At 42.1% G+C, this 24,721-nt stretch overlaps 1 protein-coding gene and 1 long non-coding RNA gene across 9 annotated transcripts in view; one reads left to right on the forward strand and one right to left on the reverse strand.

Annotated features, from left to right (window-relative positions):
- The window catches only part of LOC131358090 (uncharacterized), a 54,845-nt gene extending 31,468 nt beyond the window's left edge, over positions 1-23,377 (reverse strand). For both annotated transcript variants that reach the window (XR_009205344.1, XR_009205345.1), the window contains exon 1: positions 22,641-23,377. This is a non-coding gene — a long non-coding RNA (uncharacterized LOC131358090). The remainder of the gene's footprint in view (positions 1-22,640) is intronic.
- Positions 153-24,721, forward strand: part of atp11c (ATPase phospholipid transporting 11C) — a 66,965-nt gene continuing 42,396 nt past the window's right edge. For all 7 annotated transcript variants that reach the window (XM_058397609.1, XM_058397610.1, XM_058397607.1 and 4 more), the window contains exon 1: positions 153-724. In XM_058397609.1, coding sequence (XP_058253592.1) covers positions 698-724 — 27 coding nt within the window. In that variant the 5' untranslated portion in view covers positions 153-697. The remainder of the gene's footprint in view (positions 725-24,721) is intronic.

Genomic DNA, 24,721 nt, shown 5'->3' on the forward strand with positions numbered 1-24,721 from the left:
AGGACAGATTTCACTTTATTATGATTAAACCTGCTAAGACGCGTCCTGTGACCGGAGCCAACTCTCGAAAACAACATTTCCCATGAAGCATTACGCAACGACGGAGCTGGTGGGCGGGGCTTAGCGTGGCGTAGCGGCTCTTGCGTTGTCTGGAGTAAAAATTTGTTTGACAGGGCATCAGGGAGAGAGGAGGCGGTGGGCGGCATGCAAGGGGGGAAGACGTGCATCCCCATCGACTAAACCACTGACACTTTATTTTATTAAAACATAAAAAATCCGTTTAGCTGTAATCTTTGCACTACCGTGCAGCGTGAGGGGTCTAAAAAGGCGAGGGATTCTTTTTCCGTGGTGAAGCTCAGCAACAGGGCAGAGTGCACGATGCCGCTGAACACGGGGAGCTCCCGCCACTAGCACCGGCGCCTCGCCGCTAAACTGCGGAATAAACCGAAATGCGAATGGTGAGAGGAAGAACAAGTGGAGGAGAATCCAAACCATGTAGCTTCCCCGCCTCGTCCCGCACAGCCCCGAGAACAGGAGCAGAAAGCAGATAGCTAGCTAAGCTAACCGGCTTTAATTGGCGTCATACAAAGTTACTCGTGGCCAGAGCAAGTAGCCTGTTAGTTCGGCTGAGACAAAAGGAACTGCATTTTTTTTTTGCTTTCTACAGCCGGTGCCAAAGAAGACAGAGGGGTCAAGAATGTTACGGAGAACGCTAAATCGTCTGGTAAGTACAGCTAAAGCCTCATAACACACATCATACACACTAGGGTTCCTTATTAGTGGAGCGTTTCTCTGCTGGTGAGAGCATTAACGGGCGACTTTCTGTTAGCGCGAGCTCAATGTTGTTGTTTTTTCTCTCTCAACTTCTTGCTAACATTTGCTAAGTGTCTTTTCTTACTATGCCTTGTCTCGCTGACTTATCAGACTACAATTTGTCCTAAAGGAGTGTATATAGACGATATAAACGATATAAACGCATGGCTAGTAAGAGTCCAGGAAGAGGCGGGCAGCTGGTGAGAGTTGAGTTTGCGGTGAGATTGTTGCGTCTGATAACAAGTGAACTTCCTCCTGTACTAATAAAGAAAGGACCTCTACTTCTCTATAGCACGTTATAATCATAACGTTATGCTTTTGCTCTACAGCACATCCCTCAGGGCTGAGTTCACATAGTGTTCACACACTTCTGTAGGTCCAGGAGTAACTCCTGAGCTCTGTTAATGCAACACTGGGGCTGCTGCTGCTGTGTGTGTGTGTGTGTGTGTGTGTATGAAGAAGAAGATCCTGCTGCCAGTCTACAGAAATCAATCCAGCCAAATCTGATTATTTCTAAGAGCTGCAGTTCCGGCTGACTTGAATCTAATACTACTTTAGTGTTGCAGTGTTACTCCTTTGAATCCGAGAATTCATTCCCTAATGACCCTCATTAGATGGGAAGTGCTTGGCTAGATCATGCAGCTCAGACAGCATGTATTATAACTAATTATTCTTTTTAGCTGCTTGTCAGCACACGGCACTACTCTACTGTGTGGAGTGCTGTTCACTCCGCTGCTGACATGCCCATATCTCCTGTGTCTATATGAAGCACGAGCCGTTTGTGGCAGAGTTGTTGTAAGAGTTTGCAAATGTACTTGCAGCTAACGGTGAAGTCATTATTAAAGTCATAAATTGGTTTTCTGTAGACCGTAGAGACGACTTAAAGGAGGTCGTACGAGTCTATTAAATAAAGCGTTCATTCAACTGCTTCTTTCACCTTGGGAAGGTGGGAATACATCCAGCATGCGATGCCAGTTCATTGTTGGACATACAATTGATTGAAAAGGCATTTTTGGAGGGAAAAAATACCTTCCCATCACACACAGTGTAACACCTTCAGAGGATCTCACTGTCTGTCCTTTTCCACATACATGAGCTCACAGATCCACACGAATGGCTAGCGTTATTGCTATGACATGACAGAGAGAGTATGCCATCCCACCCATCCAGAGAGCACTGCTTATTTCACTCCCTTGGCTCCTGGTCACAGATAACTGTGGCATCTTTGGGATTCAAACTCTCAAGTCGACTGCTTTTTGTTGCACCACACAGGAGCCTCTCCTAAAGGGCAATTTAGTGGGGTGGATAAGATCTTAGTTGCCCAGAGGATAACTGTGAAGAATGTATTTCACCCCAATGTCTCAAGTAAATAAACTGTAACTTTAAAACTTTGAAAGTCTGCCCCTAGTAAGGCAATCGGCCGATTCACAAAAGCAATAAATTACATGTGAATTAGTTTACTGGAGTACATGGCAGAAACTGTAGCTGCATCCCAAATGATGTACTACACACTGTGCACTTACACCTTGCACTATGTATCCTACCATAGAAGTGTGCATTTTTATTTTTTTTAAACTCATTGGAAGTACACAATGTGAGAGAGTTTAAAACACATTTGTTAGGTGTCTTGTCCACTGGAGTGTCGTTGGTCATCTTGAGCATTTTTGCCATTCAGCATCAGCACTTGGTAGCTCCGCCCCTCTTCCCACTCTGTAAGCACAGCTGTGAGTGTTAAGTGCATGAAGTTCAACATCTGGTTTCTTCGGTTGAATAAATGCATCATTCCGGTAACCTGAAGTGCACTTGTTCTTGTTGGAATTTTCAGTATGAGCACAGTACTCGCTTTATATACTATAGAATGGTGTGTAAGTATGCGATTAGGGACACACCTTGTTTTCACTCCAGTTTTCATTTTGTTATAGTAAAACAGCTATTTTTAGCTGTAAGTAGCTCCAAATTAAGTTACACTAGCTATGGGCTCCAGTAAAGCTATGACTTGCTGATTTAGCAGAGCAGATCCTGCCAAAGTGATAACCAAAAGTGTCAAATAGTCATATTCACTTCTCTATAGTGCTCTTCTGGTGTTTTAACCACCATGCCTCTACCAGACTTTAAGTGGGTTAGGTCGCATGTAATTTATTACATGTCTGATGTACTCAAGATTGACCCATCGCATCACTTGTGGCAGTGTTACAACATTTCACCGAACTCTTTTCTTTCCTCTGCAGTCCGCATGTAGTCACCTGGTGACCGTGTGACTCGGGCAATGTGAGCTGTATAGATACTGGCTGTAATAAAGCATGAGCTGGATAATGATTACGTTATTCACCTAGACACTTTCTTCGGGATTCCTTATAGTAGGTCAGCATATTTGCCCCGCATCCACTACTGTTTTGTCGTGTGACTCTGCTTCTTCAAATAGGATTTCTATTGTTATTGTTATGCATAATGGATTTCTGGATCTGTCACTCTCTCCACACACACATAAGTAATATGTGTGTGTGTGTTTTTGTGTATGGTATAAAGTTTATCCTTCTGGTAGGTTAGGTTTAGGCAGACCCTATTACCTTGAAAAGTGGAAAGTTTCAGCTTGAAATGAGGGCATTTCAAAGTGGGGGGGGCATGAACTCCATGTTCGTTTTTTGTTCAACAAGCAAAGCCGCCTTACTGCAATGGGAGCTATACGTATATTTTCCCCCGTAAATCAGCGCATGTTGATTGGTCTAAAGCATATACTTATGTATGTACATCATAACCCATTTAAAGTCGTTGAAAAGAGGGTTCTAGTTAACTGCAGTGTAAATATTTTTACAGTATTATCAAACAAATGCTGCATACTACATGTGTATCATTTTTTTATAAGGTAATGAAATAAAACAGCACATAAAATGTTAGCTATGGAAGAAACAGTTCCTTTACGTTTGCTGGACCTTTATCTCGAGTGCTCAAAAATGTTAGCTCCTCACCGTCCCCTAGCCTCTTCCTGAATGGAGCTCTGGTTTACTGACGTTATCTTAAGCGAGTGTTATGATTTGAATATCACACTCATTAGATGTTGGCCATAGAGCCAATTTTTTTGTTTTATTTTACTACTACTACACTGAGCACTGTTTTTTGTAGCACCACTGACTGTAGTGCCAGCTTCGGTTAATTCTATTAATTATTCAGTCCCTCCAGGACCTTTTTTTTTTTATTTATTCATTCCTTTTGTTTTGTGATTGTTACAGACAAAAATGCTTGATTTTGCCACAGCTTTTGTTTTCAAAAGCTTGCTTTTTAAGTTTTGCCTTAACAAAATCTGTAATTACTTCCTGTGGTAGCTCCACTCATGTTTGACGTCCAGGAAAGAAAGAGCTTTGACCACACGCGTGTTGCGATGTCACTCGACACTCGATAGTCTGCGGTTTGCTTGTATTTAGTTCTGCAATTGCAACATTATCATTTCAGTAGTAATGATGTACAGGGACATGTACGGTGAATGCGCTGCAGTGATCTAGCGATACGGGGAAACTTTCTGTAAGGTGATATTTATTTTGGAAGGACTCTTCTTTGTTTTTGTAATATGATAATCTCTGGGGTTTTTTTTTTTTTTTTAGCTGTATACATTCAAGAGTAGCCAGAACAACGGTTTCTAGATGCAGTTGATGAAAACATACGATGCATTTGATAAAAGAAAAGAAAAAAATACATCTATAAACAGCTCTTTATTCCACATGCGTACAATACAGTGAACTTCTTTCTTCGTATATCCCAGAAATCTAAGGTCAAAGTGCAGCTTCAGTCATGAGATGCAGCAGGTCAGGTTGAGGATCTTGCTCCAAGCTGCTATTGTTAAGCCCTTGAGCAAGTTTCTTAACCCTTTCTGCTGCAGCAGCAACTTTTCATGACTGACTCTGTGTTCATATACTGTATATAATTATGCACTACTGTGTTTTCTTTATATTTTTTATCCTACCTTTATGGTTAAATTCTCTTTTTATTGTAATTCTATCCATAGTCATTTTTTTTAATGATGCCGGCAGTTTGAATGCATATTGTATTGTGTATGATTAGTCTATGTGACCAGTAATATTTTACTATGTAATAATATTTGCCTGACTAACCTGGTATATGTGAAGAAAGAATTTCACTGTGCTGTAATGTATACGTGACTCCTCCTTCTGTATGTATAACTGGAATAAAACACTTCAGCATGTGCTGTTAGAGAGAAATAATCAACTCCTGCCCTGTTAAGTTGTATTCATGACGTATAGAGTACAAACACTGGACATGACAGTATACATGTTTGTAGAAGATTCAACTAAAAAGTGCCAGACAAATTACCGAGGTATCACTGAAAGTATTTTATTCAGTTGTAAGCAGTCACGCAGCCTTCAAATTATACTGAACAGTCAAAAAGCGCCATACTGTTTTGTTGCTGTATTGTCAAGAAGTTTCCGTCCCAGCTTTGCTCCCGTGCTGATTAAGCAGTATTTACACATTTCTCCTGCTCTCATTTCTACCCTTATTATGTCCACCGCTAGTGTTCCACCAAATAAAGCCGAACTGGAAAAGCAATGTCCCGGCTTCCATTAGCTCTACGTGATGAGACGTGCCGTTAAACCCACAGTCTTGAGAAACCTATTAAGGTACGCGAACTCGTATAACTCGTATAATGTACTCTGAAGGTTGCTATCTGTTGTAAGGCAGTGTTATCGTGTGAACAGGGTGGAGGCCTGACAGAATTGTGATAGCCTTCAGTTTAGACAGACGAAAGCATTTCACGTCTGAGGCGTGCTAAATTGTTTTTACTGACCTATACGCTTTATGACCTCTTTTTGGCTGTTAGTGGTGTGTGTTTCTCTCAGGGTGGTTAGTGCTAGAGAATGTCAAGCAAATTGTTCACAGGTTCACAGACATGTGCCGCTCAGACTCTGCTGCACTGAGCCACAGTTTGCTTCCAACTGTGAAGCTTCACGTTTGATATCTATCTATCTATCTATCTATCTATCTATCTATCTATCTATCTATCTATCTATCTATCTATCTATCTATCTATCTATCTATCTATCTATCTATCTATCTATCTGAGAGAGACATCCTTGACACTGAGCACACATCCTTCTGCCTCAGTTTAGGGTGGACTCAGAAGTTGGCAAGTCCAGAGCTCTGCTTGCCGCATTGAATGCATGTATTTGAAGTGAACCCCCGAGGAGATCTGAAGACGGAGGTGACTGTTAACAGTGGCCCGAACCAAAAAAAAAAACACCCCGATTGCAGACTTTTGATGTGTGTGGGAGCAATTTTCCTTGCTCTTTTTTTAGGATTGCTCCCTTTGTAATTTCCTTCCCTGATGCTATTGTAATACTCACCGCCCTAATGCATGCCTTTTTTTTTTCTCCTCAGCTTTTGAAGACAAGTTCTTCAGTGTATTACAACCTGCTCTGCTTCTTCTCTTTCAGGTCTCCCACCACTTTTACTAGCTTTCACCTTCCTTTCTGTTGTTGCAGGAATAAGCATGATCAGAGCTGCTAGAATAAAAACCTGTTACTCGAGTTATTGAGTAAACCCACATAGGACACCATAAACACACACAGACGCCACACTACCCGTCTCGGAGAACTCTCCGAGTGACCTGAGTTGTGCGTGTTAGCCCCGGGGCTCTCTACATCTTCCCCGTTAATACCACTAACACCACCGACATTGCCGACCTGCCCTGCAGTGATGTCGCATTAATCGCTGGCCATTTCTGGATGAAAGTTATAATGATGTAAAGCAAGCGTGTCAGCACTGTTTACAGTCTCCAGTGTCCCACAACTCTGTCCTCTGAAAATGCGTTCTCTCGAGCTTGTTTAGCAGGATGTTAAAGCAAACGGAAACCTGAAGCACTGTTCTGTATCAGATTGCTCTCCTGTAGTGGGACTTATTCTTGTTCCCATAATAGCCCCAGTCCACCTGTTGGGGGCAAAAGTTAAACCGATGACAGTACTGAGAGAGCAGCAGGGCTCGGGGGGTGAGGCGGGATAGACGGGATAAGCAAAGGACTCCCCGTGATTTATCAGCTCTGTTACATCCTGAGAGCTGCGTTATCGATTAGAGCCACGCTCTGCTTTCCCGCCATTTGTCTTCTGAACCTGCCCTTCCCCACCCCCCGAACAATCTTTCCTTATAACTGGCAGGAAGACAGAAACGCTTACACCGCCTTTTACTCCGTCTGTGTTCCTTTACGGAATTAAAACGCAGCCCACTTTGCTTCCCTACGCCGCACAGGCAACAAGCACCGACAGATAAACCACACGCATTCGCTTCAACTGCCGTACCCTTCCAGATTCTTCCGGAGACTGCGACGGTGAAATAGGAAAGGGGTGGAGCTTCGGGTGTGTCTGGGATTTTGTCCATCTCTATCTAAAAGCAAAGGCTGAATTTTCAGTTTGTAGCGCTAAATAATTCAACCGGCTCATTTCTTTTAAAATTCTCCTCACAATGCTTCTCCTTCGCAGAACTCGCGTCGCCCAAGATGCATTTGTGCTCTGTTTATATAAAGCCTCATCCCGAGATTCCCTTTGCCGTGCTTCAGCTCCCAGCAGCATTCTGAGAGCACTCGCACAGACATGTGAAGAGGATGATGAAAGGTGTGTGTGTGTGTGTGAGAGAGGGCGAGAAGAGGTGAAGGTATTTTGTGATACTGAAAGCCAATATTACTGCATCTAAAAACTGCTGCTTGCAGGAAAATGACCCCCCCCACACACACACGTGTAGAAGCTTGTGGTGTAATTGCAGATGATGGCGTATGGACGGCTTGTATATTTCAAATGCCCATATATTTTTTTTTACGGCTTCTACTATGCAGCGTGGGATAATTAACCGAACAGTAATTACAGTCAGGATTGTTGCTTGCATAATAAAAGATAATGACATCAGAAGTCTTAGAGCTGAGATGCAGCTTTTGTTTTTCAAGCCTGTCAGCATTTTTTTTTTTTTTTTTTTAAAGCTCTATATCAGGCAGCTTGTACAACTAAAGTCGAGAGAGCCAAAATTGTTTCTTCCTCTCCCTGTAAATGGGATGAAAGCCATACTGCAGTCAAACAGATTCAGTTAGTCATAGACACATTGTACTGAAGGACACACTGCAACAGGGACTTGCTCCCAGGTTCCACTAGAACAGGGAATAGAACAAAAGATAATATTTATACCACAGGACTGTTTACTTCTCAATTATGTTCAAATGAATAAGCTCTGACATTAGTGCAGGGCAAACACACCGACCAGGCATAACATTATGACTGGGGATGGGTGAAGTGAATAACACTGATTATCTCCTCATCATGGCACCTGTTAGTGGGTGGGATATATCAGGCAGCAAGTGAATATTTTGTCCTCAAAGTTGATGTGTTAGAAACAGGAAAAATGGGCAAGCGTAAGGATTTGAGCGAGTTTGATAAGGGGCCACTTTGTGACGGCTAGATGATGTGATCAGAGCATCTCCAAAACTGCAGCTCTTGTGGAGTGTTGCAAAAGTGGTTCAAGGAAGGAACAGTGGTGAACCGGCAAACACCTCCAGGGTTGGGACTTCACCCTCTGTGTGGGTGTGTGGGGGGAGTTTAAATGTTCTCTTTGTGGTGCTTCAGGGTTTTCCTCTGTGTATTTCAGTTTCCTCTCCCAGTCCAAAGACATGAGCTGTAGGCTGATTGTTATCTCTAAATTATCTATAGTGTGTGAACGGGTGTGTGTGTGTGTGAGATTGTGCTTTGTGTCCCTCTGGAAAAGACTCCAGGTTCCCTGCAGCCATGTGTAGGATGAGCAGTATAGAAAGTGGATAGATGGATCATGTCCTGCATTAATAATGCGTTTAAGTTTAGAGCATTATCCCATATCATCTCTATAAGCAATGAAATATAAGTATATAAGAATATAAGTAGTTTGTTTATTTATTTACGTCTGATCACTGAGAGCTAATGGAAGCCAGTACACTGCTTTCCAGTCACATGGCATATGTCCATGCAGTGTGAACTTTCTTGTTCATACAGTAGAGATTTGGTTAAGATTTGTTTGCTCTTGATTACACTCGATGCCAAATATGTGTATCAAGGAAGATATATATATAGATATAGCTGTTTGTCACAAAATATTGCTCCTAGTATGTGAGGTGAAATAAAAAAACTTCCTCCTCTGATAGTGTCATTCTTTTTTTTATCATGAATAACTGCGATCGGATGACAAAAAGAAATAAACCCACATTGTGGAAACCAGTGTGAAGGTGAAAAAACCCCCAAAATGATATTTATAGTCACCAGCAAGCAGGAAGTTGAAATTTCCCCTAATCCGTAAGGATTTCCTGGTGAGTTACAACACTGATGGTTCGAGAGCAATGGACCAAAACACCACACGTCATCGTACAGAGACACCGCTATATCATATTGTGTGGAATTTTGCTTCCTTGATTCACATGCACGCTGTAGTAGCAGCAGCAGCGCGTACAGAAGACGTGCGGTGTGAACTGAACAGACGCTTGTGCTGCAGCCGTGACGCTCATGTCACATTGTCTGCTGCGAATTCGGGATTGCTTTCAGGTATCCATGTGCCGATTATAAATCAGAGAACATCGTCTCAGTGGGGACCAGTTTGGAGCCGTTCCCTAGTTTTGAATGAGCAAATGAGATGGTTTCTCAGCTCCCCCCCCCATCTTTTCCACCAGAGAATGCCTCCTGCTTGGTGTTTGTGCATATTTACTCAAGCCTGTCTGAGGCCGAGTGAAAGAGTGCTTCAAAGAGCATGATTCATTCGCACTGTGACTCAGCAGCCAAAACCGAAAAAACATGACGTGTGCTGAACAATGTTTTCTCTGAAGGTAGGTGTCACAGTGATATGAGGATTACAGCAATTGATATTTCACACTGTGAATTTTTTATAGGGTTACTGAGTGAATAGCACACAATGAAACCAACCTACTTTCCTCAAGCACCTTTTTTTTCTTTGTTTTCTTTTTTTCCATCATCCTTTGGACAGGATGAGACTAAACTCAGCGTGCTCTGGTGGAAACCCAGCGCATTACTCCTCTGTCTGTTTTGGCCACAGTTTGCAAGCTCATGTTTAAGCTGTGGTCAGATTTGTGATCGTCTGCAAAGAGTGTGCTATCACAGCACAAAGGCTTCCTGTTATTTTGTCTACTTCAGGTTTTCCAAACCTTTTCAGCACCCTGACATTCCAGCGCAGTCCGACCGAGCAGCGTGGTGAAATCCTTCATCCCAAAAGCTGCAGCTCTGGTGTAAATTAAATGCACTTATTTTTTAGGATGTGAAATTCTACTGTATTGCTTCTTGTGTCATTCTGCTACAAGCCACACAGGAAAGGCTGTGTAACACTCACTGTTTCACACTTTGTTTCTGAGAAACGGATGCTGTATTAATGAAGAGCAGGCCACAGCGCGACATGCCTGCTGTCTCTGCACTCTTGCTTAAATACTCAGCTGCTTCTCAGTATACCACACGCTGCTGCTTATTTAAACACTCTACCGTAAAGCCGCCTTCAATGGAAACAAAGGAAGAACGTTTCGTGGACCATGGCAGAGAAGCCGCCGGACACGGTGACAAGCTGCAAGCCGGTGTTTATTGCCGGTAATCTTTATGGTGCTAAATGTCACATCTTCACAGCTCACAGAGGAGATAAATAATAGATCGAGGTGAGATATCGAACCTCCTGCGGCTGCTCTTCCAGATCTTCCCCAGCGAGCTCACCGCGCAGCCAGCGTCCCCCTGGCACATTTACTGCTGTAGATAAGGCCCTGCTTCTTGACACACTCCCAGCGCTGACCATAAGAGCGCTTTTATACACCTCATTCTTCGCCCCTGGCACCACAAATTTCTGCTGATAAAACATTTCTCCTTCCTGCCAAAGTATAAATCTGATTTTCTGGACAAGTAAGCAGTGACAGACTTCTGTTAATAATATATCAGAGTTCTGAGGCCTTTTAGGGCATTTCAGATTTTTATTTTATTTATTTTTTTTTTTGCAGTAAAATGTAAATGATATTTTTTGCTGAAACACAGGGGTTCAGACTTGCGGGTCTGTGTTTTGTTCTGAAACGGGGAACTTAAATAGTTGCAATGCTGCAATTTCTCCTTGGCTCAGTTCACTTTCACACAGCAAAATTTCGAAGCAGACCAAAATCTGTTTATGCAAGTCACATGTGAGTAAACAGTGCGACTGTGGCCTGAGGTTCGTTAGTCATTATACAGCGATCAGGCATAACATTGTGACAGGTGAAGTGAATAACACTGATTATCTCCTCATCATGGCACCTGTTAGTGGGTGGGATATATTAGACAGCAAGTGAACATTTTGTCCTCAAAGTTGATGTGATCGGAGCATCTCCAAAACTGTAGCCCTTGTGGGGTGTTCCCGGTCTGCAGTGGTCATTATTTATCAAAAGTTGTCCAAGGAAGGAACAATGGTGAACTGGTGACCAGTGAGGTCATAGGCTCACTGATGGGAGAGAAAGGTCCGATCCAACAGATGAGCTACTGTTGCTCAAATTGCTGAAGAAGTTAATGCTGGTTCTGATAGAAAGGTGTCAGAATACACACTGCATGATGGGTCAGGGCTGTTTTGGCAGCAAAAGGGGGACGAATACAATATTAGGCAGGTGGTCATAATGTTATGGCTGGTCATTGTATTTTATCAGCCTGAGCATGAATCAGTGTTTCGTCCGGACAAGATGGTTTAAATTCACCTGTTTTTGGAGAAGATCCATTAAACGCTATTTTGAAACGATTGTGTTGGATTGCTTTCTCACCACAATCTAACCGCCCCACAGTTCCTTTGTGATTGTTTTGGTGCAGATCCAAGCATAATTGCAGTGCTTATATATGTCTGAACTAAACAAACCAAGGGAGAATCAAACGCTCAAACAAGCCAGGTGTGTAAACACTCCCTTACACAACACCTTAAGAGCTTCTCCTCCTGAGCACCGTACAAGGATGCCCTCTGCTCCCCCCCCCCCTGAGATCCTGATCCCGGCTGTGATCCTATCTCGCTCTTGGCTTAGGAATGTTTAGAGATCTCTGGGAGGAGCTGGAATCGGTGTCTGAGTGTAGAGACGTCTGGTCTGACATCCTCAACCTGTTGCACTGCAGGAAAAGTGAAGGAATATTGAATGAATAAATGAAACCATGGTGATCATCATCCAGCTTTTTCTTTGGCAGACAATTTACTACATCATTCATGACTCAGAGGATACACATAATTGAGGCAAACACTAATAGATGTCAGTGTAACTCATTCAGGGCTGAACTGCTTGTGCTGGTTAAATGTAATTGTGATTATGTAGCTGTACTGATCGACTGCGTCTAAGTACTTCTCTATAACAGTACTGAGTTCATCAAACCCGGCTATCACCATTCTAACCCTATTAAAACTGCCCTTTGAGCTCGTTATTCTTTGCTTTCTTTTTTGTCTGAGCAGGTAGCACTGGGTCATGTGCTCCCAGTCTGCTCCACACTAGGAGAGTCAGAGCTTAAATAAAGGGCCTCAGTGGCTATTTTTAACCATGCATTGATCGTTCTTTTTCTCTCCCCGCTCTTAATTACAAGGTGCCTTTTTAGTGCTGCGAGAGCCCTGTGAACCCGGCCGCCCATGCCTCGCTCTGTGACTCTCGTATCCTGAGTAAGCAAATGAACATGCAAAGCATGCAGTGTGCCATTTTGGGGTTTCAATTTGCAAGAGTGCCTTGTGTTGCAGTGGGTGAATCAGGAGTTCAGCCAGTAGTGCATACTTCATTATTTGGTCTAAGCAGCATGATGGCAGGACATCGTCACTCAGAGATGTTCAGGAGCCCTGATCATCGACTTGGACACACTACCTCAGCTTGTTTTTCCTGTTTGCTTAACCCGTATGCTTTAAGCGCTGAGCTGACGCATTTGAAGAAAAGCGGTATGCAGGTTTTTCTCTGCGATCAGAAGGCAAAAATATTTAGATGATTATATTATGCTTAACAGAATAACAAGTGCAGATTAACTAATCAGTACATCAAACATTTCTACACCAAATGACAGGAGCCACTTAACTGTGTAAAGACGAACAGATTGACTGACAGATTGTGTGTGATTATAAAGCGGAAAATGAGTGTAACATTAAACATGTACAGTGATATGCGGAAAGATATCTGGAATCACAGGGTAACAGTGAAGCCTAGAGTCTATTAGATGGCGATAGGTGTGTGTGTGTGGTAGCTTAGTGGTTAAAGCATTGGACTGCTGATCAGAAGGTTGTGAGTTTGAATCCCAGGTCCACCAAGCTGCCCCTGCTGGCCCCTGAGGCTTGAGTTGTATAAAATGAGATAAAATGTAAGTAGCTCTGGATAAGAATGTCTGCAAAAATCACAGAAATGTAAATGTGTGTGTGTGAGTGCTTGATCCTTTCTGTGCACTAAGGAAGTCATAATTATGACATCAGGTATGATGATGCTCTGATGATTGGTCAGAGCAAGATGGAGGTGTAATCAATTAAAACAAAAAAATCACTCAAATCAGCTCCTGCGATGAGTAAACACTCTATTTTAATAAATTGCAGACATCATATACATTCTTCCCACCAGGGTTTCTGACTGACACGCCCCCAACTCGGAAACTCTGAGCTGGGGGCTCTGAGGATCTTTCCCACATGACTTTAATTCACCTTTAGTTTATACTTATATCCGAACAGGCTTCTGGTGTCTTTGAAGTATCAGAAAGCCACTCTGAATGTGGTGGAGCATGGCAGCTCTATAACACCTACACACACACTCACTACGACCCACACTGCACAGAGCTCACCTACAACTGTGTAGCTGTGTATTACAAGATGCATAAAATGTTAGTTGTAACAAATCCGTTTAACTGCTGAACAGTCCAGCTGCTTTTTCTGTGTTTATCTAGTTCAAAACTGGGTAAAAGAGACAAGCGATAGATTGTTGCATAATAACCCCTATAATTTCTTTGTTTTGACAGATGGGTGCAAAAAAAATGAAATGATGCAGTGTTTGTCTGCTGTTCTAATAGAATCTTATAGCTAGTTAATATTTGGAATAGAAATTCAGCTTTTAAATTTAAAAAGGGACTCATTCATTGGAACAGTGGATGATTTTTGAGTTATTTAATCAAGCTCATAATTTCAGCCTCCTAGTGGTCCAGCATCCCGTGCTTTCATTGCAGCGGCCCGGGTTTGAGAGCTAACCCAGCTACTGAAGAGTTAACTCTGTGACGGTCCCAAGCCCGGATTAAATTGCGTAAGGAAGGACATCCGGCGTAAAACCTGTGGCAAATCGAAACATGCAGACCAAATGATCCACTGTGGCGACCCCAAACCGGGAGCAGCCGAAAGAACAACAATCAAGTTCCTGATTTCAGATTAATGGTTTGTGTTGTGTTTAAGCGTTTATGAAATGCAGTAAAACCAGCAACAGCCTCTGAAGTGGAAGTGACACCATTTTATTTCAGCATACATTAGATGTTGATCTTACTTTTTGCAAACAGTCATCATAAACGCTTACAAGCCATAAAATATGTAGCTGGATTAGACTGAAAATATTATTGGGTATTGATCCGCTGACTGGCATGTGTGATGAAGTTGTATTTTTATTATTTTTTTTCTTTGCATGTCTGTGGCTGTGATGCAAAAATGTAGAGGTGGCTTCGTGAGAGTTGAGCTCGTTGTGCATGTCTGCTTATTTGGCATGCAAATTAAAAACTGAGGTTGGAAATGAGAGAGAGTCCATAAAATGGAAATGGCTGCACCTGCTCCTTCTAATGAATTCAGTCTAGTTTGTTAATAGCAGTTAAGCAGTAGAACAGCTGATGTGTTATCAGTATATTAATTACATCTTCATCACCTTTTACCTACCTGCAGTAGATTTTTTTTTTAAATTTTTTCGTCTCGATAACCTTCTGACTTGTTTATTTTTATTTTTTTTAGCCAGCTCTGTAAGTAATGGAACAAGACTCTCATTGGAAATGGTTCATTAGTTCTGTATGATGTCACTAGAATATCGTTTTATTACCGTTATTGATCCTACGTCGCTTCCTGATGTCCGCCTCAGCTGCATCTCTCGGCTGAAACGGCCTGCGCTCATCAAACCCCAGCTCTCTGTATTTTGCATTAATCTCCTGCATAAAGAACTGAATGATGGGATCGAAAGAGGAAATGAAAGCAGTGCGCCAAGCCTGATTAATTATCCATTTGTCAATTATAGGCTAAAGAAAGCTTTGCTTAGTAATTCAGCGCTTGTGGTTATGCAGGATTTCAGCTGCCACCCGGTATTTATTGCTGTCAGGAGATTGACAGAGTCTAAGCATAAGCCATGTTCACAGAGTCGTTTAAAATAATAATATAAACTTCACTATCTCTTCCTTATCACATCGCTCTGTGCGCATGCTATCACTCACTTTCTGATCGATGGCTCCACCACAAGATGAGTAATGAGAGTGCTCTTTACTGTCACATGTTTAGCACATGCACCCCTTACCACTTCAGTAAGAAGAGAAAGTTTCCACAGCAGAAGTGGCAGTGTGTTAGAGGCAAGCTGGATAGCTCAAAAGCTGCATCCCAACACTTATGCTATGCACTATACCATCTAGTAGATAAATTTTAGAAAGGTAGTATCTCAACACTGGTTAAGGCTCTGGGTTGTTGACCGGAAGATCAGGGCTTCAAGCCCCAGCACTGCCAAGTTGCCACTGTTGGGCCCTTATGCAAGGCCCTTAACCCTCTCTGCTCCTGGGGCGCTGTATCATGGCTGACCCTGTGCTCTGACCCCAACCTCCAAGGCTGGGATATCCGAAGAAAGAATTTCACTGTGCTGTAATGTATATGTGACAAATAAAGGCTTATTCTATTCTATTCTATTCTATTCTAACGGTATTTTTTGAAACAGGAAGCCTTTTCCTATTCGAAATGATATAAAGCTGCGACGCTGCTGGGTTTATCAGAATACAATACATTTTTTAACTGTGTGTTGAAAAATTCATCACACAACGCAAACTCATTTAAAACATTTTCTTGCTCAAGCTCTTTTTTCCCCTTATCTAGCGTCAGCACTATGTAGCTGTTTTTTTCCCAGTTAAATAAGTGAATCATCTGCATACTGAAGAAGAAATGCACTACTTCTTGTTGGAATCTGTAGTGTGAACACACGACCATCACTCTTTATAGTGCATAAGGATGGGATTTGGGATGCACCTTTAGTGTCTCTTAATTATCTCTTGTGCAGATAAACACTACAGTCTTTTTTACTTTCTCTTAGAGAACATACAGTGTGGTGTTTTTTTAACATGTGCATGTGATCTGGAAACCACCTGAGGTCTAACAAAATATATATATATGATATACACTATATCACCAAAAGTTTTGGGACACCCCTCCAAATCATTGAATTCAGGTGTTTGTTTTTCTGGGCTTGGCCCCTTAGTTCCAGTGAAAGGAACTCTTAATTCTTCAGCAATTTCATGCTCCCAACTTTGTGGGAACAGTTTGTGGATGACCCCTTCTTGTTCCAACATGACTGTACACCAGTGCACAAAGCAAGGTCCATAAAGACATGGATGAGTGAGTTTGGTGTTAAGGAACTTGACTGGCCTGCACAGAGACCTCACGAATGAGCTTCTAGAGGAATGGTCAAAAAAATTCCCATAAACACACTCCTAAACCTTGCGGAAAGCCTTTCCAAAAGAGTTGAAGCTGTTATAGCTGCAAAGGGTGGGCCAGCTCCATATTACATTCATGTGCATGTAAAGACAGATGTCCCAAAACCTTTGGCAATATAGTGTATAATAAGATTTTTTTTTTTTTTTTGCTTTGTCAGGGTAACTTGTGCAAGCGCATCATGACTACCCTCAGTAAAACCACTGAACACTAAAGCTTTTAAAACAGTTTTATATTATCGAGCACTCTCTTTCTTGCCTTTAAAATAAATGAAGTGGAAGTCAGTTTAGTAAAAGCGCACATCATCAAGTCAATCCTCTCTGCACAAGCAGTGTCGTAATTTCTGGGCTTTTTAGGATGTGCTCCTCTGCTGTGAGATTACTAGCACACAGAGCATGTGAGCGCTGCGATGCCTAAAGACAATCGAATGACTTGTCGAGTCCTGCCCCTCCTTTCTCTTTAACTATGCTGAGGGCTCATTTGACTGGTGGTGACGACACCTTAATCTCATCAGCACTAATCAGTGTGTGGTTAATGCTACTACCATGGTGTGTTCAGTACTGCTAAACCACTTAACAAGACAAGATTTAAAATACAATTTCAGTCAAACAATCTTAGCCACCCATGGACGATGCACAGCATGGCGAGCTGGTGTGGCTTTCACACTTTTGGCATTGAACGCAACGCTTTGCAACCTAAATCCTATTTCTCCTTTTTTATTAGGTGGACATAAATTCTTTAGGGTCTAATCTAATATTGTAATGCTGCTGTTAACTCAATCCACTAATGCTTGTGTTTTCCCTAATGCCCAGCAATTGGATCTTGTCCCAATCGAGTACGCTGTGTTTGCATAATTGATCCTGCTCTCCCGTAGATGCTAACCGCATTCCCGTCCAGCAGAACTCTAGTGACGGGCAGTCCTCCATCCCATGCCAAGTACAGTGCCAAACGTCGAGGCTCTGCTGTGCGCCAGCGACCACATGCCAGCTATAGCTCAGTCAGAAGAGCAGCTTTATGTCAAAAGGAAAGATTCTTCCTTGCTGAAATACAGCTGCACCGGAGGGTTTTCAGAACATCCTTGCAGACGGCTGGTTTTGCATAACATTTGTCTCAAGTCAAACCCTGGTGGGAGTGTGTTTTGCACATGCTTATCGTGGCATGCCTCTCGTGATTGACTGCAGAGAAAGCTTCAAGTGCGAAATTGTTTCAGGGCTTTAAAGGAAAAGAACCTCAAATATCCGAGTGAACATTTAACAAATTAGAGAACACACACGTCTGACATTGAATGACATTGTTGTGTGTAATTTGCATTTAGCTGACGTCATCAGTGTTTGTTAGATTGCTTACCAGGATCGTGTGCCTTGATTGATGTATTATCGTACTAACCTGTATAAAGAGATGCATGAACGTAGTCTGGCCTGGACGACGTAAGAGTATGTAGCTTTGTACTAGCAGTATTTATAAGCTGCTTCCCATATGACTACTATACACTGTGTATTTTATTTCACCATCTAGTGTATGAATATATTATGATCTCACACATTAGTATAAGCCACAATTCAGCCAGTTGCTGGAGGACTGAAGAGTTTACTAAGATCTGACTTCCCCTGTGTCCAAATGACATACTACACACTATACACTTGACATACTATACACTACACACACTATGCACTGTGTACTCTACTGTACAGTGGATGTACTTTTAGAAGGGTCTTATCCTCTAACTTTTTTTTTTTTTTTGCTAGCTGAAAATATAAGCGTTTTCCAGTCCATGTAAACAGACGTCAAGGGATGCCACTAGCTTTGGCAGAGTTGGATAAAGTTATAAAATGCTAAATCTCATACACTGGAGTGTCTGCCATCTTTTCCCATCCAGCACCAGCATCTTCCACTACATAAGCAAAGCTGTGAGTGTTGAGTAAATGAAGTGTCCAACATTCAACTGCTTTGGTTTGGTGCATAAGCCAAACCAAACACACCTGTGTGTGTTCTACACGAGGCGAGTCGACTTGACCGAGCCACTCGCATCCTGTTCTGTTGATTTGAGTAATGCTGTGCAGTCGCTGGTGATCTGGGGGGAAAAAAAAAAACCTTTTCTTGTTTGTGAAACAAACTCGACAGTCTTTTTTTTTTTACTTTTATTACAGGGCATACAATGTTTATAGCAGTTTCTATTCTCTTAATGGTCTCAATCTATAACCTGCCAGGTTTAGTAGCCTTTCTGAGTAAAGTGTGTGTGTAAACCTAGTGGAGCTGTAACCTTGAGACAGTGTTGTGGTTAATGACTCCTGAAGAATGACATGGGAGATGAGGGGTCTGTAGAGATAGTGGCTGTTAAGAAGTAAGTGAGAGTTCATGGATTTGTTGGCTTCTACCTCAGCGCTTGCGACAGTGTTTGTACTCATTTTGAAACTAAACTGCAACACGTTTGGCCTTGGACACATTTGAACTTTATCGGATCAGTGGGCCCTGAGGACAGCTTTGCAGAGCTGAAAACTTGAGCTCTGTTGTATTTCCCTTCTGCCCCTAGAAGTTCGCTCTTTGATGGAGACATGATGGAAAGGATAGACCCGACTCAGAGCAAGCGGTTACGTTCATCATGCTTTCTCATTCAGGAGTCAGAATAAATCCATATTTAGACAGCAGGCTTCTATGTGGCCCTGTAAGGATCAATGCCATGTAAACATATTCACATTTACACACACTTACACTTTCTAGCACACATCTCTACTTAGTTCTTGCTAATTAAGTTAAGGGGTGGGCCTTTGGAAGTTTGGATAAAGTTGTGATATTTACCAAGATGCCACAAGGTCGGATGCTGTAATACTGTTAATGCCAAGTCTGAACATTGTCTTACGGCTCGTATCTCTAATTGTTCTGCTTTACTGATCTTACAGCTAATTTGATCCTTGGTGGTGGTGTTGGTTTTGTTGCTGCTGCTGTTTGTTGTTTATGTCGCTCTTTTTGTTGTTGTTTTTGTTGTCATTGTTGCTGTTTGTTGTTGCTATGTTTGCTGTTGTTATTGTTGTTTTCGTTGTTGTTGCTGCTGTCTCTCTTTCTGTTACTTTTTTTGCTGTTTATTGTTTTTGTTGTGTGTTGAACATTAGCAAGGTGGAGTAGCTACACAAACAGGGCTTTGTGGGCTGCATGGGAAAACTGTGAACTGGAATTCAGCCTTTTGGTTTAGTACGGTGTGTTTATCAAACCGTGATTAGATGCACTGTAGCTGTGTTACACATATCTGCTCTGAATCTAAATGAGTACGGCTCCACTCATCCTCTTGCCTTTACTTTCACTTTCAGGGTTTCAGTTGTGAAAGCCTTGGCTCAGGTTTACACTCATTACCTCTGTGCTGGATTGGGTCAGCAATTCCATTATTATCGAGGATCTGTCTAGGAAATGGACTTAAACAAGTGTTTCATAAGAGCTAGAACTGCTGAAATGACTTTGAGTACTGTTTAACATAAAAAAAAGAACAACTTTTGCTTAACTAAATAGTGAGTGACCTTAAAAATGACCATTACAAATATAAGATGGACGCCTGTAATACTGTGTGACTGATGTTGATAGACACAACGCTGCTTTATTCACACAGAACTGCAGTCGGATTGGTTACTAAGAGGGTATCACGTCAGTGCTGGGTTTTGGGGGATAATCTAAGCTTTGGTAAGATTTGTATGGTGTACACAGGGATGACTGTTGAAATATCGCCCTCCAGTCCATTCTGTCCTCTTCACACGAGCATTTCTGATTGGCGTTAATGCTGGTGAAGCTGGGTCATGTTGCTGCCCTCTGTTCTCCATGCTGCAGGATTTGGAAGTGGAGCTGGACTCTGCCCTTAAGCTCTGGCACATGCTTCCATTTCCTGCTGCGGTGTGCTTCATCCGGCCGGAGAACACACACCCGACGTGTTACGAGAACTCGCAAGCACAGTCACCCTCCTCCGAGACTTACATAATCCCAGGCTCATCCCGACAGGAGAGCCAGAACCTCCCTGGCGTCGACAGTTTACTGAACAGACTGAAGCTGGAGCAGCTCTCATGGGACAGGAGAAAATAGGAGCTTTAGATGAAGTGCGTGTGTGTTTGATTATGGAAACGACTCGCGCCGTAGCTTCCATCCGCCAGGAGTTGATAAACATGGGTGAATAAGCAAATGTCTCCATGGTGGAGAATGCGAGCTAGTTTCACCAGATCATGCATACTAATGTCTTTTGCAGAAGATCTCAGCTTGTGTGAGGACGCCAGTCAGGAGGAAATATATTCAGTGCCTCTTCACACGCCTCTGTCAATACCGCTATTGAGTTCAGCGTGTCCAGACAGATGAGGGACAGCATTACCGCCGGTCCCACACCAGAAGGTGCCAATACTGTGTGTTAGACCCTCCTGATCGCTAAATAATTCACGCTGCCAGTTACAGCACTGCCACTTGCACTTTTACCAAGCAGGCTGAAAAATGGGCCGATCGGGCCAGGCTGAGAGAAGAGCTCTGCTGAAAGCCTGCTAACACACACTACTGACAGCGTTCATGTTAGTCTGCAGGCGCTGCAGAGAAAAGTACTGTGTGTCTTGATCGAGTAGATTCTACACACTGGTTGATCCTACAGCTGCTGTTGACACAGTGATAAAGGAATTCAGAGTAAAAGTGTGTGAACTTTTAGAAGACTGTCACAGAGTTGCTCAGTGATTCAGTACAGAAATGTTTATTCAGAGTATTTAAAGTTCCTTTATTTATTGTCCTTTTATAAATTGAGACCATAGTATCTATCTGTCTGTCTGTTTGTCTGCCGGTCTGTTGGTCTCTATTGGTCGGTCGGTCGGTCTGTCGGTCTATTGTTTTCTTTTCCTCTTTTTCTTCTTCCTCTTTAGTACCAAGCCACAATCCAGCCAGGTGCAGGAGTTGCTTTCTCGGATCCTGAGATGAAACATCACAGCATTTCTCTGCCACATAATTGACATAATTGTTTTTTCCACTAAAGCTGGTATGGTTCATGTTGGCCATTAAAGTCTGTTTATAAATGATTTTTTCCCATGGCTTAATGGTTAGCATGTTTGCCTCACACCCCAGGGGTCCAGGGTTCAATTCTCGTATCCACTCTGTGTGTGTGTAGTTTACACATTCTCCCTGTGCTTCAGAGGTTTTCTCCAGCTAATCCAGTTTCCTCTCCCAGTTTAAAGTGGAGTGTGTGAGTGAATGAGTTGAATTCCCTGTTAGACTGTAGTTTACTGGTATGAAAAGTTGACGGAATGATGTGCAGAAATGAGAAGGAGCTGACCGCAGAAAACTCTGATGTTGTATTAGTTTGATACAGATAGATAATTCGGTAAATTACACAAATTACAACATAAATGAGTTTAAACTCAGTTCATGTGTCCAGTGAGACTGAGAGCAAGCAGATTGCTGATAATGAGCTCAAACAAAAGAGAGGGGAAAAATCCCAGCAGGTAAGAGAGGAGTTCGAGTTACAGCCTTAAAATCCAACCCAAACACTTTCACAACATTCTGCTTCAGTTTCTAATGTTTGCATTTATTGCTAGTATAAACAAGCTGATGGCAGTTATGTGTAGTGTGGACATGCTCCAAAGAAAACAAAAACAAGGATATGCACCACTGTGCAGGACTTTACCATATGTAAGCTTTGTAAAAGTAGTTCCTTCAAAGGCTGGAAACACAAGCAATCCTTTTATTTATATCAGAACGAGTCAGGTGACCGAATACAGTTTCGAATTAGTTTCTTTACGTCATTCTTTTTTTGTTTTTGGAAGGTGTAGCGATGAAATGCAAACAAAATTCCAGCTTAATTCAACATGATAGTGTTTCAGTGATACCACAAAAATAATCATCATTGGAATGTGTGCTTTTCTTTCCATTTTGTAACACTACAATAATAGAAACTAATGCAGTTTACAAGGGAATAAAATTCAACACGGCTCATTAAACATTATCTGTCTGACCAAGAGTCTTATGTGTTTTAAAGCAGCAGAGAGTCTGTGTGCCATTGTGTGTAACACTTTGTGTTAACACTTGTTTGAAAGCCGCATGTGCAGAAGAGGTGTGGTTGTTGAAGCTCATGTCGCATCTCTCAATTCTAGCTGAAGAGAAGTTACTTTAGCAGAGGAGTGTGAGGGCTTCACACAGCTCAGTGACCTTAAAAAGGCATAATGTGACATTCTCACCTGCAGCAGGCTCAGCGCAGCTGAAACTGAAGACAGTCGATGACAAAGTCGTGGCAGTGTCTGAGAATTTTGCATAAGATCTCGGTGTATCTGCTGCCATGAGACTCCCCTAAAACCGACCAATAAGAGGACAGCATATGAATACACAAACACTGTAGTGGCCAAATCAAACATATAGGGCTTCAGAAGAAGAGCAGTTTCTTGAATTGCAGCATCTGAGTGACGTCTCGCCACACTTGTATCACGACAGGACAAAAAGGGACACAGCATGGATGGAAATAAAGGACGAGTTACTATTATGACATTGTTAAACTACCGAGTGTACCGAAAGTCTCTGTTTAGAGGAGTAATCAAAAGAATTTTATTTATCTCTACTCTACATGATTGTCATTTCTTTGTAAACACACACACCCTACTTTGGCTCTCAGTTTGGCAGCAGTGTCGTGTGTGTGTGTGTGTGTCATAATTCTTGTTAAAGTCTATCACAACCTCACAACAGCTTCATGATACGAGATGGATATCAATGCACTCTTCTTATGTCAAAGGCATTCTTAAAGTCTATCTATCTATCTATCTATCTATCTATCTATCTATCTATCTATCTGGAGATCAAAATTAGAGAACAGTTTATAGCACATTTTTTTAAAATAAAAAATATTAATCTTTATCACTTAAAATTTGAGGAACATTAGCTGTGGGTTATACCACTGTTCTACTGGCATGTTTCACAAAATAACCAAGGCACTTCAACAACACTTCACACAGTGTGATCAAAATTAGACAACAGTGACCACTGTAGCAGGAGAGAAGATGACAGCTTTTATTTCTGAGGGTTACATCTATCAGAAATGAGTAGAAAGTATAGAGACTTTAAATGACTTCAGCACATCAGTAGTTTCTCACACTGCTCTGGTGTGATCTTGGTCCACTCTTCTTCCAGTCTCTCCCACAGTGCAGTAACTGTAGTGGGTTTCTGACCTATAACTTTGCTGCCTAGGATTTTCCAGAGATTTTCAATCAGATTTAGATTAGGACTCTGGACTCTGCAGTGTGATAGGGTGCATGAAAATTGTTAGCTGATTTGGAAACATTCACAAAGGAGGAAGCGCATTATGCTGAAGGAGGTTCAGACACTTGACCCTTGACCATGACACTTCCTTCTCCACCTTTCACCAACTTTTTTTTTTTTTTTTGAATTCTTTGGACTTTCCCGGATTTTTAAAGCCGGACATAATGTGTCCCTTCTGACCTGAATAAATGAAACTTTGGACTTTAAACATGTTAAAACTGGCATGATTTGGGGGATGTTTTCTGACTAAATAGGACATAAGGAGTTTGTTCCCTCTCTGGATGCTGACTTTTGGGACATCCTGTAATTTAACATTTTCCAGATGAAGAGCTTATAACCGTGTGCTGTGTAGCCATTATAGCAGAACATCATCATTTAATCTGACATGAAGTACACACATTATCTCACAGTGTGTTATGTAAGTCTTATTGGGATCATCTCATATCACGCAACCAGTTGTTGTTCTTTCGGCTGCTCCCTACATCTGTGAGGGGTCGCCACAGTGGACCAACTGGTCCGCACAACAACTTGGCACAGGTTTTACGCCGGATGCCCTTCCTGACACAACCCTCACATTTTTATCTGCGCTTGGGACCGGCACTGCATCTGGCTGGGGTTTGGGCACTGGCTCAGAATCGAACCTGGGCCTTCCACATGGTAGGCGAGAAACCTACCACTGATCATATCACACGACCAGTAATAATCATAAAAGCCAATTAGAATCACACATGGCTTTACGTTGTAAATATTTTACACCTTTTATACTATAAGATTTATTTTATTTTGTTTTTTAGCCAGCTTTATTATGCAATCTATTGAATGGAGAGTTCAGTAATCAGACCTGTTAAATTAAAAGCCTTGTATCAACCAAAATGTGATATTTCAGTCATATCCCCAGCCCTAATTATCACCTGTTCAATAAACCTTACAAAATCTGCTCAGAATTTGATTTGAAGAGAGTCAGTAAATGTTCTGCTGGATTCTGATGACTAAGTGGTGAACAAAGCTGATG

The sequence above is a fragment of the Hemibagrus wyckioides genome, linkage group LG08 (assembly GCF_019097595.1).
Source record: "Hemibagrus wyckioides isolate EC202008001 linkage group LG08, SWU_Hwy_1.0, whole genome shotgun sequence".
NCBI lineage: Eukaryota > Metazoa > Chordata > Actinopteri > Siluriformes > Bagridae > Hemibagrus > Hemibagrus wyckioides.